This window comes from Mobula hypostoma, chromosome 6 (assembly GCF_963921235.1).
Source record: "Mobula hypostoma chromosome 6, sMobHyp1.1, whole genome shotgun sequence".
In the NCBI taxonomy this organism is placed as follows: domain Eukaryota; kingdom Metazoa; phylum Chordata; class Chondrichthyes; order Myliobatiformes; family Myliobatidae; genus Mobula; species Mobula hypostoma.
Genome location: NC_086102.1, coordinates 129,506,059 through 129,522,321, shown reverse-complemented (window position 1 = coordinate 129,522,321; position 16,263 = coordinate 129,506,059). Strand labels below are relative to the sequence as shown.

At 38.6% G+C, this 16,263-nt stretch overlaps 1 protein-coding gene across 2 annotated transcripts in view; it reads left to right on the top strand.

Annotated features, from left to right (window-relative positions):
• Nucleotides 1-16,263, top strand: part of LOC134348396 (disco-interacting protein 2 homolog A-like) — a 296,806-nt gene that overhangs the window by 157,686 nt on the left and 122,857 nt on the right. For both annotated transcript variants that reach the window (XM_063051696.1, XM_063051695.1), the window contains one exon: nt 6,410-6,619. In XM_063051696.1, the coding sequence (XP_062907766.1) occupies nt 6,410-6,619 (210 nt within the window). The remainder of the gene's footprint in view (nt 1-6,409; nt 6,620-16,263) is intronic.

Sequence of the window (16,263 nt, the reverse complement as noted above, 5' to 3'; positions counted from 1 at the left end):
TCAGCTGACTTCAGAGTCCCCATATGCCTTCTGGCAAACTCCAGCTGAGATTTCATATGAGTTTTTGTTCCAGCAGTGCAGTCTGTCCCATCTGAGCCACTGAAGCTTGTAACTCCTGCAGAGTTGTCATAGGTCTCTTGGTGGCCTCCCTCACCAGTCCCCTTCTTGCACGGTCACTCAGTTTTTGAGGACAGCCTGCTCTTGGCAGATTACAGTTGTGCCATATTCTTTCTATTTCTTGATGATTGACTTAACTGTGCTAGTGACTTGGAAGCTTTCTTGTAACCATCTTCTGACTTGTGCTTTTCAGTAACCTTTTCGTAGAGTTGCTTGGAGTGTTCTTTTGTCTTCATGGAACACACACAAAATGCTGGAGGAGCTCTCCGGCATTTTGTGTCTCTCTTGGATTTCCTGCATCTGCAGATTTTCTATTGTTTGTGACTGGGTTACTATACTGCGATGTCTCTTCCAGGGTTGCCTAACCTGAAGAGGTTTAAATCTTCCCTTCAGTCCTGATGAAGGTTCATGGCCTGAAATGTTGACTGTATTCTTTTCCATAGATGCTGCCTGGTCGTCTGAGTTCCTCCAGCATTTTGTGTGTGCTGCTTAGGTTTACAGCATCTGCAGATTTTCTCTTTGTCTTCATGCTGTAGTTCTTGCCAGGATACTGAGTCACCAGTAGTTCAACCTTCCAAATACAGATGTATTTTTACTACTCTCAATTGAAGTACCTTGAATGTACACAGGTGATCTACATTTAAGTAATTATGTGACTTCTGAAACCAGTTAGCTGCACCAATAATGATTTGGTGTGTCATATTAAAGGGGCTGAATACTTATGCAATCAATTATTTTGTGTTTTATATTTGTGATTAATTTAGATCACTTTGTGGAAATCTTTTTCACTTTGACATAAGAGTCCTTTTCTGTTCATCAGTGTCAAAAAAAACTAATTAAATCCTCTGTGATTCAATGTTGTAAAACATGAATACTTCGGCGGGGGGGGGGGGGGTGAATACTTTTTGTAAACACTGTATATCCCATAAAGGGTATTTGTACTTTGAATCGTTCTGGAAAAAGTGTAACTATCTTTTTTGAAATAAATTAATTTGAAAACCATATTTTAACATCAGTCTGCAGTTTCATAAATATAAGCAACTAAACAACTTGAGCCTGTTCTGCAGATCAATTATTTCACAACTAATCTGTATTTCCATTCCATTTACCCAATTTTCTTTCTCATCTGTTGACTCTCATACAAAAATTCCAAATGGCCTTCCTCAATGGAGTTTTGTGGCAGCAAGTTCTCCATTTCCACTGAGCTTTCTGAATTAATCATCTATAATTTCACTGAAGGTCAAAAATCAGGATTTACCAATTAGATAGTTTTTCTCAATCTACTTTATCAGGTCATTTAATTATAGGAAGTAACTTTATTAGATAACCTTGCAATTTTGGGAACACAAGGAGAAAAAAAAGCACCAAATTTTTGGAAGCTATCTATTTGTTAACCCTTATGATTCCTCATTTCATTCTGGAGAATCTACTTTTCTATGATGAAGCATATGATGTGATGCCTCAAACAGAATGCAAACATTATATCTTCTTGGTCAATTATAAAGAGAGCCGTTTCCAGATGAAGATCTCTTCTTTTCCATAGCTGGTAAGGTTAGTGAAAAACTGAGCCATAATGACAAAGTAGGGACTTTCAGCAAAAATGAAAGGCAGAGAAAGTAAGTTACCTTAAAATTTAATCTGGAGGGCAGTAATGTGCCCTGGTAGAAGATGAGGTGCTATTCCTCAAGCTTACGTTGGGAAACAAAATAGGATGCCAAGACAAATTGAACTGAGAGTGGGATGGAGAATTAAAAAGGGAAGCAACAAGGAGCCATGAGTTGCTCTGCAGACTGAATTCCTGTGCTCTGCAACTGGTTACCCAGTCTCAACAATGTATTTACTGGAGTAACACAAGATGCTGGAGGAACTGAATGGGTCTAAGGCACGGAGCTGGCATTTGATGTTTCAAGTCACAACCTGTCACGTGGACTGACAACTGCATAGGTGCTGCTTCCAGTCCAGATGAAGAGTCTTGATCCAACACACCAACTGTCCACTTTTTCTGTAGTTGCCTGACCCACTGAGTCAGCATCTTATTTGTTACTTCAGATTCTGGCATCCGCAATTTCTTGTATTGCCAATATATCCCTTGGTTTCATCCTATCAGAAATATTTCCTTTATTCTATCCATTACCTCCTCTTTAACAAATTGCCATCTTTTTTCCTCTTTCCCAGTTCTTAAACAGTAACTCTTTATATTGACATAGATGCTACATGATTTGCTGATTGTTTCTATCATTTTCTGTTTTCTTTCCAGGTCGCCAGCATCTGCAGATTTTGATTTTTATATTTGAGTATTTAGATTATTAGAACACTCAGTCCTCTTTTATTGTCATTTAGAAATGCATACATGCATTAAGAAATGATACAATGTTTCTCCGGAGTGATACCACAGAAAACAAAACAGACCAAAGACTAACACTGACAGAACCACATAATTATAACATATAGTTACAACAGTGCAAAGCAATACCATAATTTGATAAAGAACAGACCATAGGCACAGTAAAAAAAAAGTCTTAAAGTCCCGAATCGATCGACTCCCGAGTCCCCGATAGCAGGTGGCAAAAGGGAGAAACTCTCTGCCATAAACCTCCAGGCACTGTCAACTTGCCGATACCTTGGAAGCAGCTGACCGAGTCCATCCGTCCGAAAACTCCAAGCTTCCGAGCAGCCTCTCCGATACAGCCTCCCGAGCGCCATCCTCTGCCAAGTGCCTTTGACCTCTCCCCGGCCGCTGAAACACGCAAAGCCGAGGATTTCGGGGCCTTCAGCTCCGGAGATTCCTGTTACCACACAGTAGCAGCAGTAGCAAAGCAGACATTTCAGAAGTTTTCCAGATGTTCCCCTGTGCTCTCACGTCTGTCTCCATCAAATCAGAATTGTGCACGTCCCCTACTTGACAGATAACAGATATTCATCACTGAAGTGGTCGCGCATGCTGTCGTAGCGCCGCCATCTTCTCTCCCCTCCCAGATATTTGCAAGAATCCTGTTATTTAATCAATAAAGCACCTAATGTGTTAGAAGAGCAAATATTGCCCATATCAGTTAGTGTTGAAACCAAAGTATATTGCACACAAGATAGAAACAGATGGATTAGCATATATCAAATCCAAAACTTAGTTTAGTAATGATGTAATTTTCATTTGTTAGTATTGAACCTAAATGGGGTCAACAATAAGCAAATTTTAGAATTGATTAAAAATCTGGAGCTCGAGGAAACACAGCCACAGTTTTCTTCATTGTTGTCCATCGTCAGTCTTTGATCTTGCTCAGAACTTGGAAATAACATTGCAGAATAGAATTGCAGTAGTTAACAACAGTCATTAGTCTATTAATCCAAAATCCATGCAAGTATGTTTGAAGTTAGAAACTCAAAGTAAAATAAAATGTTTACTTTTTACACATAAGACCATAAGACAAAGGAGCAGAAGCAGGCCATTCGGCCCATCAAGTCTGCTCCACCATTTTATCATGAGCTGATCCATTCTCCTATTTAGTCCCACTCCCCCGCCTTCTCACCATAACCTTTGATGCCCTGGCTACTCAGATACCTATCAATCTCTGCCTTAAATACACCCAATGACTTGGCCTCCACTGCTGCCAGTGGCAACAAATTCCATAGATTCACCACCCTCTGACTAAAAAAATTTCTTCGCATTTCTGATCTGAATGGGCGCCCTTCAATCCTTAAGTCATGCCGTCTTGTACTAGACTCCCCCATCATGGGAAACGACTTTGCCACATCCACTCTGTCCATGCCTTTCAGCATTCGAAATGTTTCTATAAGGTCTCCCCTCATTCTTGTAAACTCCAAGGAATACAGTCCAAGAGCGGACAAACGTTCCTCATATGTTAACCCTCTCATTCCCGGAATCATTCTAGTGAATCTTCTCTGTACCCTCTCCAATGTCAGCACATCCTTTCTTAAATAAGGAGACCAAAACTGCCCACAGTACTCCAAGTGAGGTCTGACCAGTGCCTTATAGAGCCTCAACATCACATCTCTGCTCCTATACTCTATTCCTCTAGAAATGAATGCCAACATTGCATTCGCCTTCTTCACTACTGACTCAACCTGGAGGTTAACTTTAAGGGTATCCTGTACAAGGACTCCCAAGTCCTGTTGCATCTCAGAACTTTGAATTCTTTCCCCATTTAAACATGTGGCATGAATATGTTTTGGGGTTTGATGTTTTAATGTTAAAATTGGATCATGGTGAAATTTATATAAAGGATGAAGTATATTATGCAGTGTAGTTTTTGTATTATACAGTTTTTCTATTATCAATTGCATCTCTGGTCAAGTTACTATCTTAAAAATAAATGTTAAATGAGTGCAAGTAGAAGCAGATATGTCCACTTAAACTTCCTCTTTAGCTGGATCATACCTGATAATTTACTTAGTTTGTATTCTTGCCAAACCTACATCATGTGGTTCACTTAGTGTCCAAAAGTCTTTGCTTTAGCCTTAATAGACTCGATGCTTGTGAATCTACAACACCATAGGGTAGAGGATTCAAAAGGTTTGTGACTGAGCAATAAGAATTTGTCCTCATCTCAGTCCAAGATGACCAATTCTTTATCAGGAGACTTAACCTTATCGTTAGGACTTTGTGCTAGAGGAAACAAAACCCTCACCATTCTGCCATGCCACCTCTGATCTCCAACTCTCCATCATACTCTGACCCTGCCACCCACAGCCCCTGGCCAAACACCTCTTCAATCTCAGCTGTTTTAACTGTAATCTGTTTCCTGACAAATGGAAACAACCATCCAGCCTATATCTAACTTAAAAAAAAAAGCCCTGCTTTTTGCACTCGTCACCCACCATCCTTTGCTATCTTGATTCATTGGGATAGCAGTGATGAATCATGTTTGTTGGGCTTGTCATGTACAAAATATTTTGGTCATTCTGTACAACAATATCAGTGCTGCTTCTGAAGTGGTAAAGCCAAGGTACAATTAATAGACCATAATTGATACTTATTTCCAAAACTTGCAGCCAGAAGTGATAGACCGTTGTCATTTTCCTTTAAAATCTCACTTGTTTCAGTGGTCATTTCTTGTTCTTCTAAGCTTCAATGAACATTGGTGTATCCTACTCAAAGAGGACACTCCCCTTGTTCCTGTGATTGACCTAGTGAATCAGCATTGCACTGCTCTGAGCCAAGTATTTAAGGACATGTGCAAAGTGTAGTGGGTTTACTGATGTGAGCTTACCAAAGCCCTTTGCAGCTTTCGCGTGACTACCTTACTCTTGAACTTCATCCCTTTTAAATGTATTATGCACTATGATATTTGCATATTAACTTGCTGTATTTTGAATTTCAGCAATCCCAGGTCCCACTGTGTACCACAAGTTATGATCCAACTTCCTAATCATAAAAAATAATCTGATTCATATTACTAATCTCACATTATAACTTGCCAATTTGCTCACTATATCCCTTTTACAGGCGGCTTGCTTTCCATTCTGAGAGCTTGCTCATCTACCTGGCTTTGAATCATCAGCAAATGTGGAAACATCACTGTCTGCTGTTCCATCCAAGTCATTTATATAGACCATAAAAGATAGAGGGATCAGCTGATCAGTTTGGCAACAGCTGAAAACCTCATTGTAACTTGTTTACTTCCGCTCTTGATTTTGCTCTTCAACCAATTATCTTTGTCAATCCTATCAGGTTGCTATCAACCTATATTCATGTTATTTAAATGCACCATTTTTCAATTTGAATAGAAGAATTATGAAGCTAGAAGAATAGTGCAGATTAACATAAGTGGAAAATTATATATAAAAAGCCTCTTTTTGTGGTGTTTGAAATTAGTTTAAAAAACTAAATGGGTAAATAGAGTTTTGATAAACTAGAGTTGAGAATCTTTGAATGGAGCAGCATAGAAATGAAACTCAAAAGTATGGTTTAGTTCTCATTCTTAGCACTTACCGATAGCATCAGAGGGTTACAACAGAGGGTATAAGGTTGGAAATTAAATTCCTTGTAAATATGATGTAATACCTCAAAGTTTGTACTCAAATAATTATTTATATCTAGTTTTTATGTTATGTTGCTTGTGTGATGTGTAAAATAAAGACTATTCTTAATAAGAATCTGAGAATTAAAAATAACTTTCTTATTAACATTTATTAAGTCAGGCTACTTGTGGGATGCAAATCGTGTCCTGCAAATCCTTTGTCCGTTTTGTGTAATATGCACCCTATGAGGCTGTGTTACTGAGTTTAACAGAATAGCGACTACACTGTCCTAATGTTAGTATTATATTGAATGCAGACACATCCTCAGCATCAGAAGATGAGGGCTCACTCCGTCGTCAGGGCCGGATCACGTCCACTCCAAAGCAGGGCCATTTGAACGTTGAGCACTGGCTTAACAAGGTTATCCAGAGCTCCTCCACCTCATCCTCTGCATCGTCCACCTCATCACATGTAGGAGGGAAACCTACTGCTTCACTAGCTGACCTCATGGCGCATTCCCATTTAGGTCAGTAAATCTTTATTAATTTTATTCCTCTGCAGCATTATCAGAGAAAACTTTTACTATACATAGACTGTTGTCTAAATTGTCACAACTGAGTAGTGCAGATTCTGGTAGGCCTGATTTGCTAAGGGAAAGGGCAGGGCTATTGATTTGTTATGGTCTCAACTTTAAAACAAAAACATTGTATGACTAAGGTTGCTTACTCCTAATTGTTCAGTGTAGAAACAGCGTATTGCAAAAGGAAACACTTGCATTACATTGTATTACTTTGTTCATAACGTCAGAAGTTCCACAGTACCTTGCAATTAATTACTTTTGAAGTACACATATGGCAATTAGTTTGGCATCAATGCCCTGCAAGCAAAAATGAAACAGGCATAGCATTGATTTGTGTTTGGAGATGATTGAAGAATAATTCTTGGGAGAACATCATTGAAGGAAACACTCAGCAGTTCAAGCTGTTGTCGGTGTTGGCAAAAAAAAAGTGAAGATTGAGTTCGTCAGTGACTCTTCCTGTGAACTGGAAAAGCTTGATAATATTCGGCTTATATCCATGAAATTTAAAATCTAACCTGAAAGATGTTGTTTTTAATGTCTATTTTTGTGTTTATTTTTGTTTCTAGTTTGCATAATTTGTCTTTTGCTGTACCAGAATATTGCAAGGTACTGGAGGAAATTATCTGAAACTGTTCAGGGGAATCATTTCAGTTGCAGTTGTCAAAAATAGTTAGTGGGGTGATAGCTAATGGTGAGCATGGATAGACATACAGCAGAATTAATTAATTCTTTACATATCCTTTGTAAGTAGTCAGCATACTTACGATGTTGGCAATTTAAAATAGAACTTCATTTTTATTCTCTAATCATGATTGCCTCCTAATAAATATTATCCTAGCAATTTATTACTGAGTGGAAGTCATGACAAAAGGTATGTAAAGTTATTGGTTCTCACATTATTATCTCAAAAAATAAAAGAAATGCACTGTCACACATTTTTTGGAGTGATATTTCATTATTTTACAAACATCAATTTTTGTTGTAAACGTTTTTGCTTTCAGTGTTATTTTCTTTGCTTTATTCTTTGAACACTGAAAAATTTGTATTGATGATATGCAAACTCGAATAGATATATATTGCATAGTATCAAACAATGAACGAAACACAATGGTTTAATTTAGTATTTTGTTTGTGATTGTCTACATCTGTACACATGTACATTCATATCAGTGCATTTTATTCTGCTTGCATTGCATGTACACTCACATTCTTGTCTTATGCATGTGCTTGCTGTCTTTCAGGTGTGTGCTGCTTTCAACTCCCTACTGCACCCTCTTCAACTGTGGTGCACAAGCTCTTGTTTCCATTTTCCTTCTGGATGTATATTTTTTCATACTTCTGCTCCCTACCCTCTTTCTCCTCCTCCAATTTGATATCATGTTCACATGCTTTGCATCTGTTACACATGCTTGATTTCCACACCACGCCTCTTGTCCATCATTCCTATCCCAACCCTCTTCCCTGATGAGTTTGGTGGTGTTGGCTAGATAATTTTGGGCAGAGTCATGGGTGCATAATTAACAGCTTGGATATGTTGGGCAAATCCAAAGTTCTATAACTTACTGCAAGCTTTGGAACTGAAAATTGTGTTGTATCTACTGAAATTCCTTTTTCTGCATATTAAATTATAAAAAGGAAACTAATGCTCATCAAACATCACCTCCCTTTTGGAATCTACTGGTTCATTTTCTTGGCATTTTTCTACTTCATCTTTGTGTACTATGGGTTCGTTTGGGTTGCAAGAAGCTTTGTGCAAGGAATTGTGCTTCAACTCTTACGCTTGGAGATGTGTTGTCCCATTTTAATGTAGACAATATAGTGTTTTTGCCATGATACTTGCTCTGCCTCATCATTTTCTCTACCTTCTGCATCACTGCAAGACCATAAGATATAGGAGCAGAATTAGGCCATTTGGTCCATCGAGTCTGTTCTGCCATCTTATTGTGGCTGATCTATTTTCCCTCTCAGCCCCAATCTCCTGCCTTCTCTTCTGTATCCCTTCAAGCCCTGACTAATTGAGAACCTATGAACTTCTGCTGTACATACACATAAAGGCTTGGCCTCCACAGCTGCTTGTGGCAAAGAATTCCACAGATTCATCTCTCTCTGGCTAAAGAAATTCCTCCTTGTCTTTGTTCTAAAAGGACGCCCCTCTATTCTGAGGCTGTGTGCTCTGGTCTTCGACTCTCGCACCATAGGAAACATCCTTTCCACATCCACTCTATCAAGGTCTTTCACCATTCAATAGGTTTCAATGAGGTCACCCCTCATTCTTCTAAATTCTTGTGAATACAGGCCCAGAGCCATCAAATGCTCTTCATATGACAAGTCACTCAATCCTGGAACCATTTTCGTGAACCTCCTGTTATTAGCTAGCTTACTTTCGTATTCCATCTTTACCTCCTTTAATGACTTTTTTTCATTACCTTCTGTTGGATTTTAAAAGCTTCCCAGCCCTCTAACTCCCCTTTAGTTTTTGCTTTCTTTTGCTTTTATTAGCCATGGTTGTGTCATCTTGCCTTTAGAACACTTATTCCTCTTTGGGATGTATTTATCCTGTGCCTTTCGAATTGTTTCCGGAAATTCCAGCCATTGGTGCTATGCAATCAACCCTGCAAATGTTCCTTTCCAATAATTTCTGGCTGACTCCTCTCTCATGCCTCTGTAATTTGCTTTACTCTGCTGTAATACTGATACATCTGACTTTATCTTCTCCTTCTCAAATTTCAGGGTGAATTCTTTCATATTATGATTACTGCCCCTAAGGGTTCCTTTACCTTAAGCTCTCTAATCAATTCTGGTTCATTGCACAACATCTAATCCAGAATAGCTGATCCCCTAGTAGGCTCAACCACAAGCTGCTCTAAAAAACCATTTCATAGACATTCTAGAAATTCTCCTTTTTGGGATCCAGCACAAACCTGATTTTCCCAATCGACCTACATGTTGAAATCCCCCATGACTTTTGTAACATTGCCCTTTTGGCATGCATTTTCTATTTCCTGTTGTAATTTGTAGGATCACATCCTTCCTACTGTTTGGGGGTTTGTATACAACTCCCATCAGGGTCTTTTGTTTATCCTTGCAGTTCCGTAGCTCTATTCACACCTTTTGACCCTATGTCACCTCTTTCTAATGATTTGATTTCATTTTTACCAACGGTCAACACCACACTCTCTGCTTACCTACCTGTCCTTTCGATACAATGTGTATCCTTGGACATTAAGCTCCCAGCTGTAATCTTCTTTCAGCCGTGATTCAGCAATGCCTGCACCATCATACATGTCATCTGTAACTGTGATACAAGTTCATCTACATTTTTCCATATACTGTGTGCATTCAGATATAACACCTTCAATCTTGTATTCACCTTTTTCGATTTTGTCTGCCTTTTACATTGCAACTCATTCTGTTGCCTGCAATTTTGCCCTATTATCAGCCTCTCTTGCTGGGAGTCTCACTACAGACTGCCTTTGCACACACCCTAAGGTATTGAGCTCTTTGACAATTATACCCCTTATCAACCAGATGCCAGTTTCTATGAACTACCATCCATTACCACCACTGCTTAGATCCCATCATTTCTCAGTATTTATACTGTTAAATAATTTTCCATTTTTACTTGCTATCCTATCCCCCTTATACATTTATCTTTTGATGTCTTCATTCTGTTTCACAAACCACCAGCCGAAACGTAGTGTACACTGTGGAATAGATATCAGAGATTGTATTGCCAGTTGGAGGCACTAGAATGAGACACTGATAGTGTGTGCAGTTTATTAACCTGGAAAAGAATAAATGTGGACTAAATCGTGTGCCATGTTAGACTTCAGAGGATGGGATGACTGTGCATTTGTGTAACAGTGAGGACAGCTTAATTTCCAAGGTATCGAAGTGGTAAGTGATCGTGTTTTTCTGAACTGAATTAAAGTTGAGAAGTTTGAGGCTAGAGTAATCCATACGGAGATTTCATTTTTATGTGATTTTTATTGTTGGGCTATTTCATCAGCAGAGGAACAGATCTATTGCTGTCATGGTCATCTTTCCTTTTTTAATAATCACAATAGCTAAAATATAATGTTCCCTATTGACTGTTTACGTACCTAATATTTCTGTCATCATACTGGAAGCACTGGAAGTGACACTCTTATATTTGTATTGGTACCAAGACTAAGAATCAGTTGTTTATTTTTGAGATTGGCTTTGAGTTTTTAGTGTTTTTTACAGTTGCCAGTGATTCCACGTAGATTATCATTATTTTTAACTATCATTTACTGAATGCTTTGAGGAACAGGTAAAGGTTCAGAATCAATCTCATGCTTAACCTCTTTTCTGTCCATTAGTACTTTTTTATGAGTGACTTAGAAATGTCAGCACTTGAAATCATTGGATATGTGCCAGTGCTTGCTCAGCCATGAAATTATCTTCTCAATTTTAATGCCATTAATCCCTGCTTGTGTATCTTGTATTTTTAAATCAAAATTTGGTCAAATAGATAGTATGATTCATGAGTTTTTTTTTTCTAATTTCTATATTTCATTTGCTTATGTTTGTTGATAATCAATTATTTTGCAGCTCTAACAATCCAAGTTTGTACTTGATAGTATTTTCTTATTGAGAGGAATTTGGAGGTTTGGAAGAACATTAATTACCTTCATAAGTGTAGTAACCTGAGTCTGCAACTTGATACTCAATGAATCTGAATAATGTGGAGAATGTAGAACATAGAACAGCACAATACAGGAAGACGCCCTTTCAGTCCACCATGTCTGTACCAACTGTCCTATCAATCTCAACCAGTGGTTCCCAGACTTCTTTGGGTTACCACCCACTTCGCTCCAAGACCACACCCCCAGCACCCCCCCCCCCTTTCTGGCCATTACAATAAAACTATCAAGAATTTTGATTTATGGTATACAGTGAAAGAAAGTAGGAATTGCATATTCAAAGTAGTGACAAACAATTGCAAAACTTATTCAAATATACTTAAAGCTACAAATGCATTACTTTAATTACAGTAAAATAATTTTCATCAACAATTTTAGAGTGTATGTTAGTATTGCAACTACTCAGTACTTCATTGCTTTTTTACCTTTCAATGAGATGGATGGGCTTGGTGCACTGTTATCATCTTCTCAACATCAGGCTGAATGTCACTCGGTGGGAGTCTCAGATCCTCTCGTTCAGTAATTTGAAGACTTTTTTGTTGCTCTGAACGAAGTTGGGTGACTTGAGATGAAACCATGCTCCACTAAGTAGATCCTCTTGTTCAGTAATTTGCAGACTTTTCATTGCTCTGAAAGAAGTTGGGTGACGAGCTGAAACTATGTTCCACTAAGTATGATGTTGGAAAGTCAATAAAGAACATCTTGACCTTTTTTCACAGTATAGGATAGTGCTCAGAGATTTCTTTCTGCAACCAGAAGTCTTGATATGATTTTTCTGAACCTCAGCTTCAGCTTAGTGATTTTGTAGTAGGGTAGTTCTTCCTCCATCCTTCCTGTTAATTTCTCATTGCAAGTGTTCAGGAATAGATTGATTACCCAGTCTGGATCTAAAGAAGATCCCCAAATATCTGTGACATGTATTTTTGTAGCTCACCCAGGTGGGCACACTATTCTTGAAGATTATCATTTAGTGTCCTTTCTTTCTCTTTTAACTCAGAGAGGCTCGGAAATTGGAAAAGGTTGCGATGGCCAATGTTGCACTTAAATAGGGTATCTTGGACAGAAATGTGGAGACGACTAATTTGACTCTGATAAGATTCAAATAATCTACTTGTAATTGAAGATGGATTTCATTGATCTTTGCAAATAATTCTGACAAATAAGCAATGTCATGCATCATATTCTTGAGTTGATAACTGATTGAAGCATTCAAGTCTTCAAAGAAATTTAGCATAGTCTCAAAAACCACATGAAAGTGTTTCAGTTTCCTTTTGAGAGTCATCTGACTTCTGTGTGCAACAGCAAGCTTTCAAACTGTTCATCATTCTCAATACAAAGCTCTTGAAGTAGTTAAGAATTGAGAGAATGGGACTTCGTTTTATTTGTTGTTGTAGTTGTTGTTCCTTTCCACATCTTGTGACGCGTTGGATGGCAACCTTGCTTTTTTTTTTTTTAGGATTTTTGTCTGTTTTTTTACGAGTCCGAGTTGCTCAACGCTCAACCCAGCATAGATGAAAAGCTGGCCAGATTTGAACCTGGAGCCTCTTGTTTTAAAGTCTGGTGTAGATGTCACAATACTACCGACCAGTTTTAACTTTATTTCACTGTGATAACTGTATTTAATGGATTTTGCAGCTGATCAGTTAGATTTTTGTGACAAGATGTTGTCTGTGAATTCCACTGAATGATAAATATGTTAGGTACACTTTTTTTTAAAGAAAGTAATAACCCTATGGTGGTGTCCTGTCATTGATGGTGCCCCATCTGTCACACAAGCAAGAATGTTGGTGAGCAGAATGTCCTTTGAAAAATTGCTCAATAACTCAAAATATTGACTCCCCCTTCGGATCTGTTTCTAGTCCCCTTGCAAGTAACAGCTCTTGAACTAAACTTTCATATATTATGAAGTGAACATAACCAAGAAGCAAAGATTCATTGCTTGGCAAAGTTGACTCATCCAACTGCAGAGCAAATTCTGTTGTCTAAAGTATGTTTTACAATGTACTTCCACAATCTCAGACATTTCAACTATTCGTCTTTGAACAGAGTTGTTGTGGAGTGGAACTACTTTCATTATTTGGTCTGGTTACTTATGTAAAACTGTACTCAGAATCTCCCTCAGTGCTGGCAGAATTAGTACTTCTTCACTTGTACGGGGCTTTCCAGATTCAGTAATGAACAATGAAATGTTATAAAATCTCACAAAACATTTTTTTCATAATCACTACTTCGTTGTGAAGTGCTGGCAAATATATTTTTAAGTGTTTTCCACTTCTGAAGATAAGCCAAGTTCTGGTTTGCGTTATTAGAGTGTATTCTCTTCAAATATTCAAGGAGCCTGATTTGAAAAACAGACAGGTTGGCTGCTGTTGGTTGCTTGATGCTGGTATAAATCCATATTTCAAATACACCACACTGTACTGTCTACACTTTCTTCTCCATTTGGTCTGCTGCTTGCCATTTTTGTTATGAATTAGCAATCATGGTCAATTGCTTATTGTTTAAGTCCAACCTTAAGTGCTGCAATCAATTAAGGGGAAAGTTATAATGTCATAATAGCTTAGGCAAAACCTAATTCTACTCCAAAAGAAAGTCATACGAATTGTAAATAAGACAAGTTATTATGAGCCAACCAATCCACTAGTTATTCAACAAAACACTATAAAATTCAGAGATTTCGTAGATTTTAAAATAATACAAATTATGTATAAAGTAAAAAATGGACAGCTACCACAAAGTATCCAAAGGTTATTTAAAATGAGAGGAAGTCAACATGATTTGAGAGGAACATGTATATTTCAAAAACAAAGGATAAAAACAAATGTAAAAAAAAAATCATTGTATTTCAGTCAGAGGGGTGAATCTATGGAACAGTTGTAGTGAGAATTTAAAAACGTACCACACTTAACAAGTATAAAAATCATTTAAAAATAATTTAATAAACAAATATAAAATACGTGATTTAAAATGAATGGGAGTAATGTAAATAAATGATACTTGGAGGGGTAGGCGTAATAAGCTGTAGCTTCAGCCTACACCCTTTCAGTCTGTTTTAAAGAATATCTATTTTTTTGTTGTTGTAATTTTGTCCTACGAAATCATCGTTGAAAATTATGCTTTTTGTTATGTTTGTACTGACCGCAATAATTTTTTTTCTTTCTTTCATTCATTCATTCATTCTGTACCTGAAGACACATAAAATAGAGCAGCAATACCTTGGTTAGGCTGTCAGCTAGAGAAATATGGTCTAGACCACTTGAAAGGGCAGATTCTAAACTTTACCCCATTGAATGCCACACTCAAGTTCACAGGAATTGTTACTGCGTGCTGAGAGTATGAGAGCTGTACCAACTAACAGCGCCTAGAGTAGTGAATGGCAAAAATACATGGGTGGGCTCAGAAATAACATGATTTCTTCATGATATGCTAAACAGTGAATCATTACATTGCTTTTCAGTAACTATAACACACTTTGAACAGAGTCTCGGAGAATGGTGGCTAGCAAGAGAAAAGGTGATTAAGTGGTCACTGTAATCAATTACGAGGCACTAAGGATCAAAAGCTTTTATTATATAATTCAGTTCTGAAATTAAATTTGTAATCCCTTAGCTGCCACCGCCCCTTGCTACTGAGCACTCCACCAGTGCCCCCTTTATCTTTATTGCCCCCTTAGACTCCCACTGCCCTGGGGGGTCACAATACCGCTCAGTTTAGGATTCACTGATCTAAACTAATCACATCTGCCTGCCTACAGTCCATATCTCTCTGTTTTAAAAGATGTGCAGTAAAAGAAGATTCCAATGAACCCAGTAATATTAAAGGGTTCTCAGTACGCTCAAAAGGAAGGTTCCTTCATTTTCATTTGAAGAGAGTGCATGAACTAGGCCCTGGCAAATGGACAGGAGGTACAGCAAATATCATGAGGAGCACCAGATGCCAAACAGTCAGGATGTTTGAGTAAACACAAGAAATTCTGCCAATGCTGGAAGTCCAGAGCAACACACACAAAATGCTGGAGGAACTCAGTGGGTCAGGCAGCATCTATGGAAGTAAATAATCAATCAATGTTTCTGGCTGAGACTCTTTGTCAGGAAGGGGGAAGATACCAGAATAAGAAGTTGGGGGAGCGGAAAAAGAGCGATCTAGAAGGTGATAGCTGAAGCCAGGTGGGTGGGAGAGTTGGGGGGGTGTTGAACGAAGTAAGAATCTGGGAGGTGATAAGTGGAAAAGGCAAAGCGCTGGAGAAGAAGGAATATGATAGTAGAGGAGAGTGGATCATGAGAGAAAGGGAGGAGGAACACCAGGGGGAGGTGTAGGCAGGTGGGGGGAAGAGGCAAGAAGCCAGTGTGGGGAAATAAAGAAAAGGGGAGGGGTAATAATTGCCGAAAGTTGGAGAAATTGATGTACGTGCCATCAGGTTGGAGTGCATTGGGAGCACTAGCTGCAGCAGACGATCCCAACAGATTTGCAGGTGAAATGTTACCTGGAAGCACTGTTTGGGCCCTGAATGTAAGTGAGGAAGGGGGTATACGGATAGGTGTGTAGCACATGCCATTTGCAGGGATAAATGCCTGGAGGAATGAATGGACCCGAGAATCATGGAACAATCCCTGCGGAAAGTGGAGCGGGGGCAGTGGGGAGGTAAAGATGTGGTCGGTGGTAGGGTCCTTTCGAAGATGGCGGAAGTTGTGGAGAATGATGTGTTGGGTGCGGAGGCTCATGGGATGGTAGCTGAGGACAAGAGGAATTCTATCCTTGTTAAGGTGCTGGGAAGATGGGGTGACTGTGGATGTCTGGGAAATAGAGGAGATGTGGATGAGGGCAGCATCAGTGGCAGAGGAAGGGAAACCCCATTCTTTGAGGGAAGGAGGACATTCTGATGCCCTGAAAAGAAAAACCTCATCCTGAGGTTTTTAAAAACGC